The sequence below is a fragment of the Onychomys torridus genome, chromosome 19, assembly GCF_903995425.1.
Source record: "Onychomys torridus chromosome 19, mOncTor1.1, whole genome shotgun sequence".
Lineage (NCBI taxonomy): Eukaryota > Metazoa > Chordata > Mammalia > Rodentia > Cricetidae > Onychomys > Onychomys torridus.
This window is the reverse complement of record NC_050461.1, coordinates 25010606-25032645: the sequence shown is the minus strand read 5'-3', so window position 1 is coordinate 25032645 and position 22040 is coordinate 25010606. Positions and strand designations below refer to the sequence as shown.

The window sequence follows — 22040 nt, the reverse complement described above, 5'->3', positions numbered from 1 at the left end:
TGGAAGGGAGTACACCGACATTTGAAATTGTAAGTGCAAGCTTCCTAATTACTCAGGCACCTCATTCACCAGGGTGGAATGCATAGGACCAACAAGCACACTGGTGGATTGAGAGTGAAGGCACCAGCTTAGCTGTGGGTCACAGTGCTTAACCCTCTTTGCCCTCTGTCATGCTAAAAGCTCCTTGTTCATGGCTGGGGGCAGACTCCTCATCGGTCTCTGTTGGAGCAACATAAGTGAGGCTGCTCTTACCACCATCCCAGTGCAGTGCAGCCTATCTTTGACAGGCGTGGTCTCATTTACTGTCTCAGTGCTCTGACATCACACCTGGCAGAGCGAAGGAAGGAAGGAAGGAAGGAAGGAAGGAAGGAAGGAAGGGAGGGCGGGCCCACTGGGGCTCACAGTTCAATGGACAGGCCGTTCTGATGGGACATCAAGGCAGCAGAAGCTTGAAGCAGCTAGTCACACTGCACCCTCAGCCGGAAGCAGCTTGTCAATCATGCTGCATCCTCAGCCAGCAAAAAGGGAGCAAGGAAAACTTGTGCACAAGAAATGGCGCTGCCCACTTTTAAGATAGATCCTCCCACCTCAATGAACCTAATCCAAAGAATCCCTTGAGGATGCGCCCATAAGCTCAATAATGCCTCCCAGATCCCAGATGTGCCTGGAGGCTTGTGTTGTAGGTGATTCTGGAGCCTGTTAAGCTGACACAAACTAGCACACACCATTAGGCCCGTTAGGATGTTACATTAAACACAGAAGGCAGATATATCTCTCTGTAACCCTGTCATAATCTGGACCAAGTTCAGGGCCTCCAGAGCAAGTCTGCAAGACCTCATCTCATTGCTTGAACTGTGGGATGCTCTCTGGGCGCGACATCTTTTCTCTCTTTGCCTAGCAACATTAAGTATGCCACAGCTCATGTACCAAATTTCTCATACTTGACACTGTCTCTTTGCATCCATTGCAACAGACTCCAGACCCGCCTGAGACAGAACAGTAGGTAAGAGACAGGTAATCCAAGTGCAGCTATATATGCTGTCATTCCCAGTGTATTTTCAGCAGTGACTGTTCTAAGAAACTCCATAACCTTGTGGACTCATTCTAAATGAGGGGGCTTTGTGTTTGGTGGTTGTTTTTAGCTGACGCAGGCTAGGCTTTGTCTCCCGCAAAATATTGTAGTCACTACGATCAATACTATTGACCAATTCGTTCTGTTTATACTCTACTTACATTCTATTTATAACCATTAAGGAAAAGAAATGGGCCTGGGAAAATGCCCGCTGCACGAGCTTAAGGATCTGAATTTTGATTCCCAACACTCATGTGAAAGGTTGGATGCAGTGACAATCGCCTACAAAACCCCAGGGCTATGAGGCAAAGAATAATTCTTGGAGCGAGTTGGTCAGCCAGTTGAAATGGTGAGCTCCAGGCTCCGTGAGACCCCATCTCAACAAATAAGGTTGAGAGCAATAGAGGAAGGTTCAGAAGTCAACCTCTGACCCCTACGTGCCTGCACAAACAAGCACATCTACACACACACACACACACACACACACACACCCTCACACACAAACCAACAAAAAACAAGAAACAAAAGCATATTCTCCTACAGGGAACATGTTTATCAGCATACAGTTTGTGGTAGACACATTGCTAGAAGACCCAAGTGCAAGGCTGATTGGAGCACATTATTTCACAGCTGTCCTTTTATATTATATAATATATAAGAAGTGTCAGGGATGTGGGGCAGTTGCTCTATAAGCTGGTGCTATTATGATGATGATGATTCATAAGTCATTGTGCTGTTTTTAAGCAAATCATTACAGATTGTGATCTTTGAGGGTGGGAGGCTTGTTTTGTTTTGAGATAAGAGTTGGATTTATCTACCCAGGCTGACCTAAGCTCCCTGTGTGGACCAGGTTGGCTTCAAATTTCTGATGAACACACCTAACAGTAAAATTATTACAATTCGTTGTTGCTATTATTGTTATCGTTTTGAGACAGGGCCTCATGTAACCCAAGCTGGTTTTGGATTCCCTTTCCTCTGGCCTCTACCTCCTGAGTACTGGGATTTTAGTTGTACAACACCATGTGCAGTCTATGGCAGATTTTTAAACAACATATTCCAAGAGTGTCGTGAATACTCACCAATAGTATAGTATCTCTTCAGTTCCGTGCGCCTGATTTCTTTCAACTGGTTGTTTTTTCTCTTCTTTTTCTCATCGGTGCCATGTTCCCCCTCCACTGCAATGTTGGACTTGTCTTGTTCCAAAATGACTGAATTAGCATCTTCTTTCCCAGAATGAATCCTTGTGGCTGTAGCTGAGATGATCTCTGCATTTTGCTTGGCTTGTTTTTTCTTTTTCAGTCTGTGAATGAAAACAGGAAACCATTGAAGAAGTGACTTGCTACATGCAATCCTAATGTTATGCTGTAGGACTCCAACATGGAATTATCTAACTTATAAAGTACTTTATGATCCCGCCCCCCTACACTCTTACTATACAGCACGCAGATTGGCTTCAAGCGTACAATCATCCTGTCCCAGACTTCCAAGAGCTGGGCTTACAAGCAGGCGCCACCAAGCCTGGATCTTCCTCCACCCATCTTTTGGCGGAACTGGGGACTGAAGCCAGGGTTTGTAGGTGCTAGGCAAGGACTCTACCACCGACTCTTATCTTCAGTCCTGTTTTCATTTAGAAGAGGAAGGAGGAGAAAAAGGTGGAGGAGGAAGAAGAGGGAGAGGGAGAAGAAAAAGAAGAAGTTGTCTGAAGACAGAGTCTCATAAAAATTATTCAAAGGTTATTTTCCTTTGCTAACCACTTAAACATTTTAACGTGGAGACCAGGGATTTTTCCTCAACTTTGCATCCACAATAATAATAATAATAAATCTCAGAGAAGTATGAAATATGTTCTAAGCCTAATAAAAATGATCTTTTCCTATAGGCTATGAAAGGATGAGTATTGTTTTTAAATCAAGATACAGTAATTCATCTATAAAGCCCCATTTGGGCATTGTATATTTTAAAACAGTATTTGTGGTTTTCAGCTGTACCTATAAATAGGCAAGCAGGTATGAAACATGTCTTTTATATTGGGTTTCATGAAGTATCAAGATTTGTAATACCTCTCTGGTTTGAGTAACTCTTTTCATTTATATGCACGATAAGAGACCTAATGTCAAAAATATTTACCTATAAACAGAGTGCCCAGGTACACAAGGCCAGGGTCCTTCTTCTGAAAGAGTTTATGTTCTTTAGAACACAAACTTTCTCAAGGACTAACTGACTGCAAGGTGCACATCAGTTCATTGCAGAGCATGCATCTCTTGGAAAACATTTTCAGAGGCTGGATTTAGTAAACAATGATAAACTTCAGCTCCCATGGCCTTGGGAATAAGGGGCTGAACACATCAAATATGTTCACTAAGTTATCAGCCACTGCTTATATTAGTAATCACAATGATTATCCCTAATGATTATTTTGTACTATTACTAAGGGATCTTTAGATCTCAAGAGATGTAGCACTTCAGGACTCTTATCACAGAGTTAAGCAAATGCAACATAAAAGAATGCAACACATCTTTGCATCATTAAACAAACGTTCCACAGCACAAATGTAACACATCTTAAGATAATATTCTACATCACCTATTGCTCAAGATACTGCCCAGTGTCACAGTCTACTTCCTGTTGCTTGCATATCAACATGTAGTAGCTACCTCTCCAGCACCATGTCTGCCTGCACACCTCTATGTCCCTCCATGTCCCGCCATGGAGATAATGGACTAAACCTCTGAACTGGAAGCGAGACACCCCAATTAAATGTTTTCCTTTGTAAAAGTTGCTGTAGTCATGGTGTCTATTCACAGCAATAGAAACCCTAACTAAAACTGGGGAGGAACTGGGAGGAGTGGAGCGAAGGGAAATTGTGGCTGGGGTGTATTATATAAGAGAAGAATCTATTTTCAATTTTAAAAAATTTAAAATTAGAATTATAAATTTTAATTTTCAATAAAAAAAGAAAGGAAGGTATCCCTTTGGTTTTGATGTTTATAGAGCCCAGAGCTCAGGAAACTAATGAATGTCTTCTCGAACATTAAATGTGGTAACTGCACTTCCTTGGTTACCAACAGGCCCTTTTATTAGGATTAGCTGAAATAATATATGTCAACACCTAACATAAAGAAGTAGAAACAGAATAGCTAAAACATCCTGTTATAATATCTAAGGACCTCAGAATGAAGCATGGTAAGATCTACGACACATGTCACTTTCAAGCATGCCATACGCTACCATTCCCTGAGCACCAAGGAGTTGGCTTCTAAGATTTTCTCTTGTAAATGCCTAAGAGACAAGACAGCTGGGGAAAAGCGGAGGTGAGTTCACATCTCATCTCTTTGTGGGCTTGGCTAAGCACACACACAAACAATGCACACACACAATGACAAATTAAAGTTAGGCCCCCCCACCTACACACACAAAGGGATCATTTTCAATGAGAACATGATTATTTTCTATCAGATTTTAAGCCAGTTTTACTGGCAAAAGAATAGATGGTTCTTTGTGAAGGTAGGTCTGATAATGCCTCTAATAGAATAAAATAAAAATTCTGATCAAATTACTGTGCAAGGTTTAATGTGCAGTGACCTGGCTCTATGTGGAGCAAGTATCTCTTTATAGGGGGTGGTCTCTGCAAAGACCTGATCTCTTTCTCAAAAACACTGGCTATGGATGGCCTGGCTGGTCCTCTTCTATGTATTAGCTCATCAAAACTTGCTTGAAATGTAGCTTTCGCATCATTCAAAAATGATTTTTGTTTTTCTAGAAGAAAGCAGGTGCGCAAAATTAGCTCTGTATCTTATCTCCTGAGATATGCCGTTTCTTCATGTTCTGGATCTTTCCACTTGATGCCCCCATTTCACCGTCTCCCTGTAATAATTAAATCCACTTTGATCTGGGGCACATGTTTTGATGAGCAGTAGCAGCAGTGTTTTGGGGACATCTCATTAGGCACTAATTTTCTCTCATGGAAATTGCAAAATGGGATATGGTGTCTTACTCATTTTCTCTTTTCCTTTACAGATTATTATTGTCAATGGTTTAGCCAAACAATTGTTACTCCAGAAGGAAAAAAAGGCTTGAAAAGAGCAATACCAAACTAGTTTAGAAGGATAAAATAGAGTAAAATTTAGTGCTTTAGAATTTTTAAAATCAGGTTTTGTTTTGACTAATCTTTTTTTGGACATTATCATTTTAACTGGAACATCCTGGCTAGAAATCAGAACAATTTCTGGAGTCGTGATAGGAAGCCCTTCCTTCCAAATTCAGAAATAGACACCACCTTTTCCGAGGTTGAGTAACTGGCAGCGTAATGCATATTGGCAGTTAATAGTCCCCAGACTCTGCTTTCTGAAGCTTTTAAAGTTTTCTCCTTTGTTTTTGGAGTACTTCCATTATTTCATCTAAGATGTTTGTGTGTGTGTGTGTGTGTGTGTGTGTGTGTGTGTGTGTGTGTACACATGTGTGTGTGTGCACTTACGTGTGCATGAGTATGGAGGCCAGAGATCAACATGAGATATATTCCTTGATAACTGGCCCCCTTATTTTTTGAGACAGGGTTCTCCCTGAGCCTGGAGCTCATCTAAAAAGTACTGAAGTCCATTTTGTATTTGATTGCTATAGGTACAAATGAAGAAAACAAATCTTTATTTGGTTAGATTATAATTACTTTCTTTACAATAAATCACAAGTACAAGAACAACCTTTTTTAGCCCTCCCCTGGCCCCACTGCTGTATTTAAATCCTGTTCCTTCCAGCTCCTAAATGTCATCAGCAAATCTACTTCTCTTCTTGTTCTGCTCACACCGAGCATGTCAGACTCTGCCTGCACTGTCATTGTTTTATTATGAAAATGATACAGCACTGTACAACAACATTCACACCGTGGAAAAGTCAGGATAATATTAAGCGCAATCACTGAGGTCACTCATCGGAAAGCTGGAAGAACAGGGAGATGACAGTGATAGACCTTCCCCAAGAGCAAAGAAGCCCACAACCTGAACTTCCCATCTTCCCACGGTAGCATTCTGAAAAGCATGCTTATTTGGAATCTGTAGCCTTTTTACATTAAAGTGAAAGGCACTGACATGATATAAGCATACACCATTCTCTCTCTATTACTGTTTTTGCCAGTTAGCAGAACAACTGGGTGATACCATCAAATAATTTGTATAGGAGAATGAAAGCAGCTTCTTCATGTACAGGAAATGAGTTTGGGACTCTTTGGCCTTCATCAGACAGGGCTCTGAAAAAGTTATTTTTGGACTCCACAGTCCCTTCTCTGTAGATGGAGTTTCTTTGTGTCTTGGCAGCAGCTCCCAAATAACCACTCAGAGACTTACTATTACTTACAAATGCTTGGCCGATAGCTCAGGCTTGTTACTAACTAACTCTTACATACACTGTCAAACTAAAGCTTGCAGTGAAAGCTTCATGAGGGCAAGGACTTCTTGTGTTAATGGAGCTCAGGGCTGAGGAAAGGCTCACTTTGGGCACTCCATTACTGCTCTGTGAATGAGTGAATACACAAAGGAGCTCATGTTCTCACCCCACCCCCTTTCACATCTTTCTCTGATTAGTGGTATGCTCCTAAGAATTGATGCCCGTATCTTGCTGCAGATATTTGATTTAAAGAGAAAACACACTGGCTACATATGATTCAAAATGTATTAAGTAGATGTGCTGGCGATGTAGCTCTATGGTACAGTGATTATGTAGCATTCCTGAAGCCTTGGGTTCAATTCTCAGCACTGCAAAATAATAAATAAAACCATACCCTTCTTTAATTAATATTAATGTTTCACTCCTTTCTTAATTTTAAATTAGAAGCCCATGTGCTTCTGAAAGTTATACCATAGAAATAACTATCTAGTATTGTACTGTGTCCTGTAAGATAACCACTAGCCAGCCACCCACAGCTACTGGATTCAATATTTATTTTGCAAATGTCAGTAATATGTGTGGGGAGGGGTTGTGCACTCATGTACACACAGGCCATATGGATCTGTGTGCCATAGCTCTTGTATGGAGGTGGTGCAGGTACTGTCCTATCTTTATGTGGGTTCTGGGGACCAAGCTCATACGTCGGGCTCTTGCAGCAAGAACTTTTACTAAAAAGCTACCTCACCAGCTCTGGTTACTAAATTTAATTAGGATCTTTCAAGGTTATTTAAATATTTAAAATTTCAGTGGTAAGGTAACACAGTTCAAGTGCCTAATGGACTTCTGCTAGCAGTACTATTAGACGATGCACAGTCAGAACATCCCTACCATTGCTAGCAGCTCTGATCACAGCTACTGCAGCCCTACTGCAGGGGTGAGAGGAGAAGGGAATATGGGAATTGTATTCAAAACCCAATGAGTATTTGCCTGGGGTTTGTCTACAGGTTACATATATACATTGTGTGAGAGCCAAGGCTACATTTTAAGTTCTAATTATTGTGCCTAAGAGATCCATGAAACAAAAATGCCTCTGATCTGCAAGCCCCTTGTCCAAGGACAGATAGTTCCTGAAATGCTAGAGGCTATTGTTTATGAGAGATAACAAGCCATATGTTTTCACTCCCCTAACCAAGTTTGTTTGAGCCATCTGAAGCAGATGTGCTTAATCGTCTGTGGGCAGGAGGCACATGGACAGGAAGTATGTGAGGATGTACTCTTGGCCTTGACTGGATGTTGGAGGGAGGTACACAGGCAGGAAGTACATTAGCATGTATGCTTGCTTCTGATTGGATCTCACGGAATGCTGTGAATTATGGGTTTCCTTCTTAAGCCGCTGAAAAACATGACTCAGCGGCATTTTCTGGAAACCCAGATAGATGGATGTGGCCAGAGCCCATCCACCTGGCCAGTATTTAATTATAGCTTGCTTCAGATTTGGCTTTAAACTATAGTAGTGGTCTTATTCTCCATCTGTCAGATTAACACATATTCATGGTGAAGTGGGTTTACAAAAAAGGAAGTTACTGAGGACAGAGAAGAGAATAAGAAAAGATTTCATTGTATTCTTTTTCCTAGTTTTTAAATTTTATACCATGTACAATAGGTATCTAAAGGTTTTTTTTGGTATCTAAATTTTTAAATATCTAGTGAAGTCTTGAAGATTCTTTCCTTCTTTTAGAATAACTTAGCATATAAATTTTGCTCAGAATTTGAGTTTTACTTTTTCAAAAAAGATTATCAAGTAAACCTTGGGGCCTGGGCTTAGAGGCATACACCATTAACCCTGGCACTCAGAAGGCAAGGATAGGTGGATCTCTGTGATGTTGAGGCCAGCCTAGTCTACATGGAGAGTTCCAGGGCATCCAGGGCTCCATAGAGAGACCCTCACCCCACCCCATTTCTTTCTTTCTTTCTTTTTTTTTTTTTTTTTTTTTGGTTTTTCGAGACAGGGTTTCTCTGTGTAGCTTTGCTCCTCCCCTGGAACTCACTTGGTAGCCCAGGCTGGCCTGAAACTCACAGAGATCCACCTGGCTCTGCCTCCGAGTGCTGGGATTAAAGGCGTGCACCACCACTGCCCGGCCCCATTTCTAAAAATAAGAAAAGAAGAGAAAACCTTCAGAGCTAGAAAGATGACTCAGTGGTTAAGAGCACTGGCTGCTCTTTCAGAGGACCTAGGTTTTATTCCCAGCACCCACATGACAGCCCACAACAGTCTGTAACTCCAGTTCCAAAGAATCCAGCACCTTTCTGGCCTCCTTAGGTACAGCATACATGTGGTTCAGAGCCATAAACACACATACACACACCCCATGTAGGAAAAATACTCATACACAGAAATCTTCAAAAAAAGGAAGGAAGGAAGGAAGGAAGGAAGGAAGGAAGGAAGGAAGGAAAAAGAAAGAAAGAAAGAAAGAAAGAAAGAAAGAAAGAAAGAAAGAAAGAAAGATGGAAGGAAAGAAAGAAAGAAAGAAAGAGAAAGAGAAAGAAAGAAAAGAAAACCTTGCAAGATCTTTCTTTTCACAGAAGCTTAGGGACTGAGTTAAAAAGCTGGCTTCCCCTTATGTGTACTTTACACATGCAGGAGGCTGCCAATTTTATCTGTGTCTCAAAGATAAAGAAAGGCTGAGAAAAGCTAGGACCAAAGGTCAAAAGACAGAGTTTAGCTGTGGGGCAGGAGCTCACAAATCAAGGCTAGCCCTCACTGCCACAGGGCTGGCAGGCTGCTCCTGATAAGACTGTTCACACAGCATTGTGTCTCTTTTGACTCTACAATGTAGTGGCCTGGGGAATTCTATGAACTCTTTGGAGAAGGAATGGACTCAGAGTCTTGGCAAAGTTGATGATGAGCTTGCTCAGAATTTGATTTGACTCCAGATTTGGGTTCTGGCCTTGGTTTTCTCGGTAATCAGCTCTGACTTCCTTTGGAATTGTGGTAAAATAAACAGAGAGAAGGGACTGAGAAAATTGTTTAAGATCTTTCAGGCTTTAACAATTACACTTGGCTGAGAAACATTGGAAAATGTGCTAAAGCTATTTTGATGTATTAAAAATTATTTTTAAATCTACACTAATCCTACTTAAAAGCCTTCCACTTCCTTGTGTCTTCCTTAAGACTCACATCTGGTATATTTTCTTCCCATTGGAGACTCCCAAGAGCTGGGAAAGTCCAGAGTTCAATATGCTATATTATCTATTTATAAAGCCTCTCAAAATAATAATAACAAAATAAGCCAACAAAAAGCCAGCTGCTGCTCTACAATCCGAGGCTAATAGCTCTAGAAAGAAAAATGTAAAATGCCAAAGTTGAACAACCCCGCAGCAGTATATCCAGCGCTTTTCATACGAAACTTCTCCTTCAAACTGACTTCTAGCAAAATAAATGCTAATGTAAAAGATGTAGTAGAGACAGAACACGCTAGTTCATGAAAAAACACTACATAATAGTATTCTAGGGTCACTTTATTTTGTGAAAAAAAGGGAAAGATACAAGAAAATCCTCCCAGACCAACTACACAGAGGTAAACCCTCACAGGTAGGTTTGGTGGAGTCAGGATTACAGTTGACCACTGAGGACAGTAGACCTTCCATAATTGTATAATTTGGTGCTGAATTCTTTCTGTTTGGGAGGGGGGAGTATTTCATTATCACAAAAGCAAAAACCAATAGAAACATTACAAGTATCAGCAGCTATGGCAACATTAGGCCACGTCTTGCTTATTTTTCTCTCTTCTGACTTTAACTACTGCAGTGAATTCACGGACAGCAGCCCCACCCTGCCCCACTCCTTCTGCATATCAGAGGCAGCTGATCTATCTCCCTCAAGAGACTTTGCTCCATCCTTTGCTCTTCTGGCTGCACCTGGTCACTAGACCTTCCGACCTACAGAATGTAGGTTGTTTTTTCTAAGCTAGAGAAAGCAATGGAATGAGCCCAGTAACCGTATAAAGTCATCCATGTTTGAATAGTCTTTTGTTCCTCGGGTGTACATCTTTGGCAAGTTGCTAAATCAAGACCTTGGGTTCCTTGTCTTTGACATAAAAAATAACTTTGGATGGTTTTTGTAATGGTTAAAGGATAGAGGAAAGGCTTGTTATTGACCACAACATGTATTTGGTTCACAAGAGCTGTAAAACATAAGTTATGTATATGCTGTTCCTGTTATTCTTACTGGGAGATTTCTAAGGACCCAAGGAAATTAAAGAACATAAAAACAGCCTAGATAACATGAAGAAAGTACACAGCATGTCACAGGCATTAATGTATGCTCACATTCTTTTTCTCACTATGTATAAATTCTTAAGTTTGTTGTGAATATAGCCACTGGCACAGAACACTTTCTAAAAGAGTACAACTTTTTATAGTCTGGTTCATTTCATGGCTTCATAAATGGAGGTTCAGTTTCCATAACTGTGATGTTTGCTAACTAAAATCAAACTTAGAGGCAAGAGGCATCACTTAAAAAATCACTTGAGGAGCTGGAGAGCTCAGCAGTTAACAGCATGTACTGCTTGTGTAGAAGATCCAAGTTTGGCCCTTATGTTGAGCAGCCCATGACTACCTGCAACTCCAGGTCCAGGGGATCCTATGCCCTCTTCTGTCTTCTGAGGGCAACACACACACACACACACACACACACACACACACACACACACATTTAAAACAAAAATAAATCTTTAAAAATTATTTATGAAAATTCTGTTTTGGAATTATGGCCAAATAAAAATAAAATTATGAAAAAAAACCACTGAGAAAATCTGTATAGACCTATCCAACCCCAATATCACAAATTTTAGATGTTTTCTTTTTCTTCACCATGTCTAATCATAAAAATGAGATTCTTCCCATTCACCGGTAAAAATCAAAACAGTTTGGCCTCCAAAGACCATGAGATCAGAAAGATCCTTTGCTTTCAAGTTCTGTAATCATGATATCTCTCTATGCAGGTATACATAGACATAAACTTCCCTTGGCCTCAACGAACAACTAGATTTTTAATAAAGACCAATAAATGTGATGTCAAGGCAAGCCACAAAAACACAAACACAGTGTCTGTTTCTAGAAGTTCCTTTTGGTCCTAAGACAGTGGAAGGCCAGCAGGTCTTAGGTGCCTCTGGTAACCAAAGCACAAGTGTGAGACATGATTCCAAATTTCTCAGTCAGGAGTCTTGGAGTGGGTTTATCTGGGACATTTCTGAGACCCTTTCAATGACCCCCCCCCCACACTTATAGAATTACAATGAAAAGTGGGTGTATACTGGGGAAAAGGTTAGTCTCCTATTCAAAAACAATACAGACTTCTGCATGTTGCATGCCCCTCTGAGCAGTGTGGCTCGGTTTTCTGAAAGTCCAGATGCTATGTCACAGACTGGGAAAGTTCTGGGAGAATTGACAGTTAGGACAGTAATACAGGTGTTCCTCAGCAAACAGTAGAGTTTGGTTCAGATTCAGATAAACCCATCGTACGTTAAAGATACACTTAATGCCAATAAACTCATCACAGAAACTGAAAAAGAGAATTAAGTTGCATCATTTCAACTGCTATATCTCTCAGCTATAAACTGAAGTTGGGAACCACATGGGGGTTGGGGGGGCTTGCTCTGGGAGGGAGGGAGATGGAGAGGAAGAAGGTCAGAGAGAATGAATATAAAATTAGTAATGTTAAGGATGAACAGCCAATATGCAAATATAGTGATTACATATTGATTTTATTGCTTATCAATAAAGAATAAGCTGATTACGCAGCAAAACAGAAGTTAGTAATAGTGTAAGACAGAACCGTTAAGAATTGGAAGTTGCTTACTTACAATTTGCTTTACAATGATGGTATTAATTCCCTATGGCCACTGTAACAAATTAAAACAAACCTGATAGCTTAAAACAACACAGTAGAGCCGGCAAGGAGGCTCAGCAGGTAAAGGTGCCTGCCACCAAACCTGATGGCAGGAGCTCAGTCCTTGGGACCCACATAAAAGAAGGAGAGAACTGACCCCTGCAAGTTGTCCTCTGCCCTGCACAACTACACACAAAAAAACCACAAATGTGATAACAAAAGAAAGCAAAGACAAAAAAAAAAAATGGCATACACTCTCTTACAGTTCTGGAAACAAGTCTGAAATCAGTGGTGCCAGGCTGATATCAAGAAGTGGGTGGGGTCACCCCCACCCCCAATCTCTTTGCTTGCCTTTTCCAGCAGGGAGACTGGCATTTCTTAGAACCTCCTCCTTCACCTTTAGAGACAGCAACTTAAGAACTGAATTCCTTGTCCTGCTTCCTTCCTTGGGCAGTCTAGTTTCCTTCTACCTCCTTATTTACGAACTTGTGAGTGCCTATAGGACCCACCCAGATACCCTCCCTATCTCTAGGTCCTCAACGTAGTAGTCAGATCTTCAAGGTCTCCTTTGCCATGAAAGGGATCATTGCTGGTCTGAGAGGTTAGGATCTGGGTATCTTTGAGGGTCAAAATAGGTCGAAGTACTCTTTAGATTTGTTTTGATTTTGTTGTTCTTTTTAAGACAGTCTCACTCTGTAGCCCAGGCTGGCTTTGAACTCATGGTTACCTTCTGGCCTCCAGCCTCTCTCAAGAGGGAAGATCAGAGGTGTAAACCACTGTGAATCTTAGGATGCGATTGTGTGACACAGGGTGTGTTTTGCGTGCTGCCTTATCTTTTCAGAGCTGGGCACACTGGGCAAATGCACCGTCAGCAGATACCACCTCTAGCCCTAACTTAGCTTTGAGTCCTAACGGTGCACCCCATCACTGCCTTAGCTTCCACGCCTCAGCCATGACTGTGCCTACAGAGTGCACTGTCTGGGCCATATGAAAATGTTCACTGTCAGCAGGGACTGGCCAATAGCAAATTTCATAAGAAAAATCACAGTGCTTGTGAACAACAACTGCTGACACCACAGGCCACAGTGAGACTTTACAGATGCGAGCTTTCTGTTTGTGGGGCCTCTAAAACTGCCTTTTGGAAGTGGGCATACCAGAAGAAAATTTTAATATGAAGAATTTCTAGGGGTTACATCTCTCCTTCATACCAATTCACTTCAATCTGATCAACTTTAGTTATTCTCTGTTTTGATTACGGCAAAGTCAACTTTATTAAATCTGTTCTTTGACAATTTTGTATATGAACATTATGCATTCTGATGACTCTCTCCTCTCATTCATCAGCTTTCCACCCTTGCCAGCATCTGCCTCCCAACAAGTTCCCTTCCCACATTCACAGCTCTTTGTTCAGTTTTGTGACTCACTGATTTTTAACCACGTCTATGCGACCATAGGTTTTGAACCACCTGTTGAAGCCTGGTAGACTCACCAGTGGGTAGCAACCAAAGACAATGACCGCTCCTCTCCCCGAATCTATCAGTAGCCAATATCATCATGGCGGTAGGGCCTTTGTGAGTCCCTTTCAGATCCACGTTTGTTGAGGGGGCCAGTCTTGTATAGTTCCAGTTCAGGTATCCATAGCTACTATTAGACCATGATTTGATCGAACACAGTGGCTAAAGACAGCATTTTATAGCCCTTCTCTAATTGGTCTTCTAGTTCCTGTATTCTTTCCTCTCCCTTATGGAGTTCCTTGGTGCACACAGAAATTTTATTTTGGTTGGGGCATGATGTTTTGGAATTTTCTTATTCAAAATGATTGCTCTATTCTGACTATATCTAATGCATTTATATAGAAAATGACACTGGGATACAGTTTGATGACATACAGGTTTTACTTGTAACAAAATTCTTTTGAGAAAACTGTTTTCTCATGTGCATTTCTGTAAAAACCAAACAGTTAACACAGAACTACCTTGAAAAACCTCAAACAAAAACGTGATGATATAAAGGGTTTTATTTCCAGCCTTTAACTCAGTGGTTTTCAACCTGTGGGTCACAACCCCAACAATTCTTTCACGGGGGTCATCAGAAAACACAGGTATTTACACGATGATTCATAACAGTAGCAACATTACAGTTATGAAGTAGCAACAAAAATAATGTTAAGGCTGGTGGTCACCACAACATGAAGGCCTGTGTTAAAGGGGTCCCAGCTTTAGAAAGGTTGAGAGCCACGCCTTTAACTTCTTTTTCTGCTAACTGCTTGGATTGCATAGACATGGAAGAAAATAGAAGCTACACAGTTACAATTCAGCAAACAACCAGTTGAGTACACACCCTCCTCTGCAAGCCTAGGAAGTGAAACTTAATGCTTACCATCAGCAGAAGTGACCTGCTCCTAGAAAACAAGCCTGAGGGTTAAATTTTTCTGCAGCAAAAATTTTCACCCTCCCCTTACTTTAAAAGTAAATTAATTTTATATGACTTTTGAAGAGTTTTAGGCACACATAGACTTAGTTTTTTTTCATGATAACGTGCTTTAAAAAATGTGGGTGTGGGGGTGTATGTTGGGGGGTCTGGGTGTGATGTGAGGGGCAGGTGCACATGTGTGTGTGTGTTACAGGATGAATGTGGAGGTCAGAGGACTACCTGAGGTTCTGGTCCTAGCCTTCCACTTTGCTGTTTGCACTGCTGTATGCCTAGGCCACCTAGTCCACTAGCTTCAGGCAATCTCCTTCCTCAGCCTTCTCCCTGCCAGTAGAGTCCCACTGGGATGACAGAGTCCTACCAAGCCAAATGTTTACATGAGTTCTGGGGATCCCAACTCAAGTACTCTACCCATTGAGTCATTTCCTCTACTCCCATTATGTGCTTTCAATGTCTTAAGCTACAACTGGCTTCACAACTCACCATTCTACGTACTCCAGAAAGAACCATCTAACATTATGCTTAAAGTTGTTAGAAATTAGTTGTGGCAGATGGCTTCAATTTGTACCCAAGATGCCCATTCAATGTCTTAGATGATTTTTTTTTCCCAATTGGCAAGTCTATCAGTCATTTCCTTGGGAAGAACTATTGATCACAAATTGGATTGGCTTGGAGAATCTTGTAAAATATATTCCTCTTTTTTTTTTCTTAGAATTAATATAGAGCTCTGCAATAAGGATAATTCATTTGTATATAAGGATGAGCACAAAACAGATTTGAAAAGGAAAAACTGGTCTTTGCTTTCATATTTCCGGGGGCCTATCCCCAGGATCAATACCAACCAATCAGATTTTGGTCTTGTTCAGGCCATCTGTGATCATCCCCCAAATATGCTACACTTCTATTCTCCGACTACAAGGGACAACTGTGAAATAACAGGAATAAATATATGGTCCTTGCCCAGTTCCTCATCCCAGGATCCTAAAAGACTTGGAATGCTCTGAGTAAGAAGTATCTTTTTTGTTCTAAAGATGATGCAATGCTGGGGATGGACAGATACCTAGAGATTCAAGATGAGGAGTGGACATCACAAGACCAAAGGAATCAGTGATGGAGTTTCTAGCCCTGGGCTTTCAAGGCTGATCTCAAGAGAGACAGAAGAAACTGGAATGGGAATCTAGTCACTGCTGACCAATGATTTAATCAATCAGATCAACATGAAGAAACCTCCATTAAATATCCCTAAAGGTTCAGAGAGCTTCTGGGGTGCTGAGCACATTAGGGCTAGAAGGATGGTGTACCTGGAGAGGGCGTGGCAGCAGAACTCAGCACCCCCTAAAATTCCATGTCTTGCCCTATGCAACTCTTTCCCTGTGCTGTTCTGGAGTTTCATTCTTTATAACAAATACGAGTGTGAAGTGAGGTCTTTTCTCGAGTTAACACAAGTCCTTCCAAGGAAACAGCCTGAGGAGAGGATCATGGAAGGCCCCCAGATTCTAGCCAAGTCAGACAGAAGCCCACTGACCCAGAGACCTGGAACTTCTGATTGTCATGTGAAATGAGGGCATCCTTCTAGAGGCTGAACACTCAAATCTGTGAAACCTGATTAGCCCTGTGGACTCCTTAGGGACTATTATCAGAACTGAATTGGATTAGTGACAACCAGAAAATATCAGAGTATACACAAGCTCTTGTTTTTTTTTCAGACAACCAAACTCAAACATAGCACAGAAGAATACGTTCAGCCGAGCGGTGGTGGCTCACGCCTTTAATCCCAGCACTCGGGAGGCAGAGGCAGGCGGATCTCTGTGAGTTCGAGGTCAGCCTGGTCTACCAAGTGAGTTCCAGGAAATGCACAAAGCTACACAGAGAAACCCTGTCTCGAAAAACCAAAAAAAAAAAAAAAAAAAAAAAGAATACGTTCAGACTGGTCAAGACTTACTTTAAAAAAAAAAAAAAAAAAAAAAAAAAAAAACAGGCTGGGCGGTGGTGGCGCACACCTTTAATCCCAGCACTCGGAAGGCAGAGCCAGATGGATCTCTGTGAGTTCCAGGAAATGCACAGAGCTACACAGAGAAACCCTGTCTTGAAAAACCAAACCAAACCAAACCAAACCAAACAAAACCAGAACTCCACTGTCTCCAGCTAGTAATAAATGAGTTAATGTCCTCTATGTTGCCAAATGAACGGATCATGAGCAGTCAAGGTATGTATATTCCACGCGATTACCTGGATTTCAGGCTCCTTTTGAAGACCCAGGAGGTGTGAGAACACTAAGCTACAGCACCACACAGCAAAGCAGGGTGGAGGCCGGCTGCAGCAGCCCAGGCTATCCACTTGTGACCTTCATTCCCAATTGCCCAGCACCAGAGGCTGGAGATGACCATATATTCCCCCCTCATCTGTCACTGTGGGCTCTACAGTATTGTTAGCCTTCCCTGGTACTGGGTCAGCTCCGAGCATCAGAAGGCTGAAGCCTCAGACCGTGTGGTGCTGCTGCCCACTGCAGAATGACTTCCACCGAGTTCCACTCACGCCTCCCATGTCACCTAAGGTTGCTGTGATAAACTGCTTCTGTGGGTGGTGCTTCAGACACCACATTTTTTTCAGTGTCCCCATGTGCAGTCCTTTGCAACTTCATAGAAACGAGACTCAGGAAGTACTTTGTCACTCAAAGAACTGATGGTGTATGTTCCACTCATGAAGATAAAGATACATGAAAAGGACCCCTTTCCACACTGACCATAATACACTTTCAGGCCAACCACATGACGCTTAGTGCACAATTCAGCGTTCCACTTTTCATACTAATGTATACATCCTTTGATCTGTACCTTCATTCCAACCATAGAACACATGATTTGGTACATGGACAGCAAAGAGAAAACACGGCTCCCCCGCCTTTTTCCTTCGTCTCATAACATGACTAGGGGGGTTGCTTTCTTCCCGTTCCTGGTTCTGAGTTTGCTAACCCATTTGAGGAAGGGGATGGAAGTGGAAAGTGACTCAGGAGGGGAGAAGAAGTAAAAGAGGATCTGAAAGGAAAGAAAGAGACTAGACACAGACGCCGGGAGATAACCTCCGAGAATCCGGAGAATTTAGACATAGGTTTCAGGAGGACATGGCAGGTTGGAGAGGCAACCAGGAGCCATGCAAGAGGTAAAGACAGGAGAAGAGAGGACCCGGGAGGATTATATTAAATGCAGGTGTAGCGGCACACACCTGAACTCCCAGAAAGAGGGAGGTAACAGCAAGACACCAGGAGTTCAAGGCCAAGGGAGCTACATTGTGAGTGTAAGGTGAGCCTGGATCACCTGAGATCCTGTGTCAAAAGACTATAGACTTAAATCCACAATGATACATCCTCTGTAGACTGCTGGCAATGGTCGAGAGAAAGCCTGAACTGACCTAGTCTGGTGATCAGATGGCCAAACACCCTACCAGTTGAGCTGGAACTCTCATCCAATAACTGGTGGAAGTGGATGCAGAGATCCTCAGCCAGGCCCCAGGTGGAGCTCCAGGTGTCCAATTGTCGAGAAAGAGGAGGGACTGTAAGAACATGAATTGTTGAGACCAAGGTTGGAAAAGCACAGGGAAAAATAGCCAAACAAATGGAAGTACATGAATTATGAACCAAAGGCTGTGGTGCCCCCAGCTGGATCAGGCCCTCTGAATTAGTGAGACAATTGAATAGCTTGAACTGTTTGGGAGGCATCCAAGCTGTGGGACGCGGACCTGTCCTTAGTGCATGAGCTGGCTGTTTGGAACCTTGGGCTTACACAGGGACACTTTGCTCAGCCTGGAAGGAGGGGACTGGACCTGCCTGTACTGAGTCCACCAGATTTAAATGAATCCCCAGGGGAGTCTTGGCCCTGGAGGAGATGGGAGGGGATGGGGGGAAGGTGGGGGTGAGGGCGGGAGGGGGGAGGTCAGGGGAACCCATGGCTGATGTATAAAATTAAAACACAAATATAATTAAAAAAAAAGACTATAGACGTACAATATACCCACACTGCATTTATTCTCTCCTTGGGTATTCTGAGAAGTGAAGTACATATTTGAATTATTTTAATGACTTTCTCTATCATCCTTGTTTCTTTGACTGAGATCCTGCTGAGACTGGACCAAAGCAAGGCTGTCCCATGCTATATGTGTTACACATGTGAGGTTTTTCTCAGGTGATTTAACAGTGGGACATGGAGGCTGGAGAGATCACTCTGCAGTATTGCTCTTTGGAGGATCCAAGTTCAGTTCCCAGCACCCATGCCAGGCAGAGCATAGCCACCTCTCATTCCTGCTCCTGGGATTCCAATATGCACTTCCACATGCACCTGTACACACACACACACACACACACACACACACACACACACACACTTATACACACTTAAAAATAAAAAGACATTTTTAAAAAGTGGAACATAAACAAGTAAATAAAATGAATAATAAAAATAAAAATTGACTAGGCAGTGGTGGCACATGCCTTTAATCCCAGCACTCAAGAGGCAAAGGCAGGTGGGTCTCTGTGAGTTCCAGGACAGCCTGTTCTACAGAGTGAGTTCCAGGACAGCCAAAACTATACAAAGAAATCTTTCTCAAACAAACAAACCAAAAACCTAAATCAAAAACTTCAGCCTGGGAAAGATAAAATAAGTTAATTATGAATTATCAAACCAGACTAGTTCTCCCCTCTAAGCCACCTGGTGGTCCCCTGCTCCCAAGGACGCCACCACATTGATGCCAAATGTCTACAGAGGACTGACCAGTGTAGCACATTACAGTCTAGACCTGAATTCATATGATCTTCCTGCCTCAGTCTTTCAAGTTTCTGAGAGGACTATCAAAAAGTTGTCTATGTCAGATTTCATGAATTGGTATGATCTGGAATCTGACCTGCCACATGTATTAAAAAGAACCAATGGTTCAAATGAAGTTGCACCACATACTGTAGTAAGAGAAATTAAACTCTACTCAACTGCTGTAGCACGAATCTTAACAGGTCTTATTAATCAAACTTGGAGCCAGTTATTGGGGTGAATGCTGAAAGATCAGAGAAGCAGAACAAGCCACAGCTACCTCACCTCGCCAATTTCTCAGCTGATCCTGTTTCCTCAGACTGAAAGCCTCTCAGCTGAACTGCTTCTCAAAAGCCTTACAAACCTAGTTCCTGGTTTTCCGCACCTTATATACCTTTCTGCTTTCTGCCCTCACTTCCTGGGATTAAAGGCTCACTTCTTGGGATTAAAGGCGTGAGTCACTATACCTGGCTGTTTCCAGTGTGGCTTTAAACTCACAGAGATCCAGATAGATCTCTGCCTCCCAAGTGATAGGATTAAAGGCGTGTGCACCACCATTTTCTGGCCTCTACATCTAGTGGCTCTTCTGTTCTCTGACCCCAGATAAGTTTATTAGGGTCACACAATATTTTGGGGAACACAATACCACCACAAACTGCAATTGAAAGAAAGATACAAGGATGCTTTGGGTTTTGTTCTGTTTTGAGGGGGGCACACAATGACTTCCCTGAGACTGGGCAGTTTCCTACCACCTGGATACCCACTCATTTCCCCAAGATGAAGAGAACAAGGGTTTCCTATTATTAACCCTTTGTTTGTAATTAACCTGCTACGCTGCACACAAAAATGACACCAGGCTTATCACCAGAGTGATTAAACTAGTAATCAAACATCATCTCTAAGAATGTCTTTACCAAGAGAACTCAACTTTTATTTCATTATTTGGTTTTGGAAATTGAACCCGGACCTCATGTGTGTTGGAAATTGTTATACCATTGAGCTATACTTTCAGCTCTTCCAAATCTTTCTCTCTCTCTCTCTCTCTCTCTCTCTCTCTCTCTCTCTCTCTAGTTGTTAATAAATGACAAGGCAATTTCTACTCGGGTTGAAATTTTAAAATCTTCTGGAAGGAAAAAATGGGGTGGTAGCAATATCTCAATAGTTAGGAGAAAATTAATATACCTTCAACTATGTCTGAGACTCTTCCAAGAATATGTCAACTATAATTCAAATAGAAGGAAAGGGAGACAAATTTCTTGCTATTTGCCGGGGACTCTCCTGTCATCCTCCCACAGAAAGAGTCCCTTGAAAAGAGGATCTCAATATTTAACTTATGTATATGTAGTTGATTTCTTTAACTCTTTGGAGGCCCACCACTCAGCTCCCAAATAAGTACACAAAGACTTATTCTTACTTAAGAATGACTGGCAGTAGTTTGGCTTGCTTCTAGCCAGCTTTTCTAACTTAAATTCACCCATTTCTCTCTTGCCTCTGGGCTTTTTGTCTTCCTTTATTCCACGTGTTTTTCTTCCCTTCTTACCCTGAGGCTGGTTGTGTGGCTGAATGGCTGGCCCCTGGCATCCTCCTCTCCTCTTTTTCTCCAGCCTTTTCTCTCAAACTTAGATTTCTCCACCTATTTATTCTCTCTGCCTGGCAGCCACACCTATCCCTCTCCTGCCTAGCTATTGGCCATTTAGCACTTTATTAGACCAATCAGGTGTTTTAGACAGGCACAGTAACACAGCTTCACAGAGTTAGACAAAAGCAACATAAAAGAATGCAACACATCTTTGTATCATTAAACAAATATTCCATAGCATAAACAAATGTAATACATCTTAAACTAATATTCCACAACACATATACATTATAGTGTGATGGAGGAACTGGAAAACACATAAAATTCAGTATGACCTATTATTTTATCATTAGTATTACTATACAAACAAAAAGACATTCTCTATCAATGCATTAATATATCAACATATTTATCTAATTAATATTAATTCTATATTCAGATATTGTTTTGGGGCAATTTATCATTTAATAAGAAATTAAGTTTTCCAAATTCTATGTAAAATTGTCATAATATTTAAAATGGTAAATGAGTTAACTAACTACCTTACAATGGCACAATAATTGCTAAACTATCTCTTCCATTTCATGTCCCAAGAAGTATTTTTAAATCATAGAATCTCACCTAGGAAAGTCAATAAAAGTTATTTCAAGAAATTATGCCTTCACTAATGGAACTCAGTATATTTTCAGCCTTCAAAACACCCCAGTGGGACTGCAGATTGGGTTGGGTAGGATTTTCATGCTAAACATGTATAAGGTTCTAGGTCCGATGTGTAAAACTGACAAAAATATTCTTAAAGCACCCCCATGTCTAGAAACCCATTGAAACTCAGTCGATATCATTCTCCTTTTTAAAAAAGTTGTAAATGCCGTTGCCTTGTTAAGTGCCTCGCACAC

General features: G+C 41.6%; 1 protein-coding gene across 4 annotated transcripts in view; it reads right to left on the bottom strand.

Moving 5' to 3' along the window:
• The window catches only part of Ncoa7 (nuclear receptor coactivator 7), a 148624-nt gene that overhangs the window by 76153 nt on the left and 50431 nt on the right, over positions 1-22040 (bottom strand). For all 4 annotated transcript variants that reach the window (XM_036168822.1, XM_036168821.1, XM_036168824.1 and 1 more), the window contains exon 3: positions 2152-2372. In XM_036168822.1, the coding sequence (XP_036024715.1) occupies positions 2152-2372 (221 nt within the window). The remainder of the gene's footprint in view (positions 1-2151; positions 2373-22040) is intronic.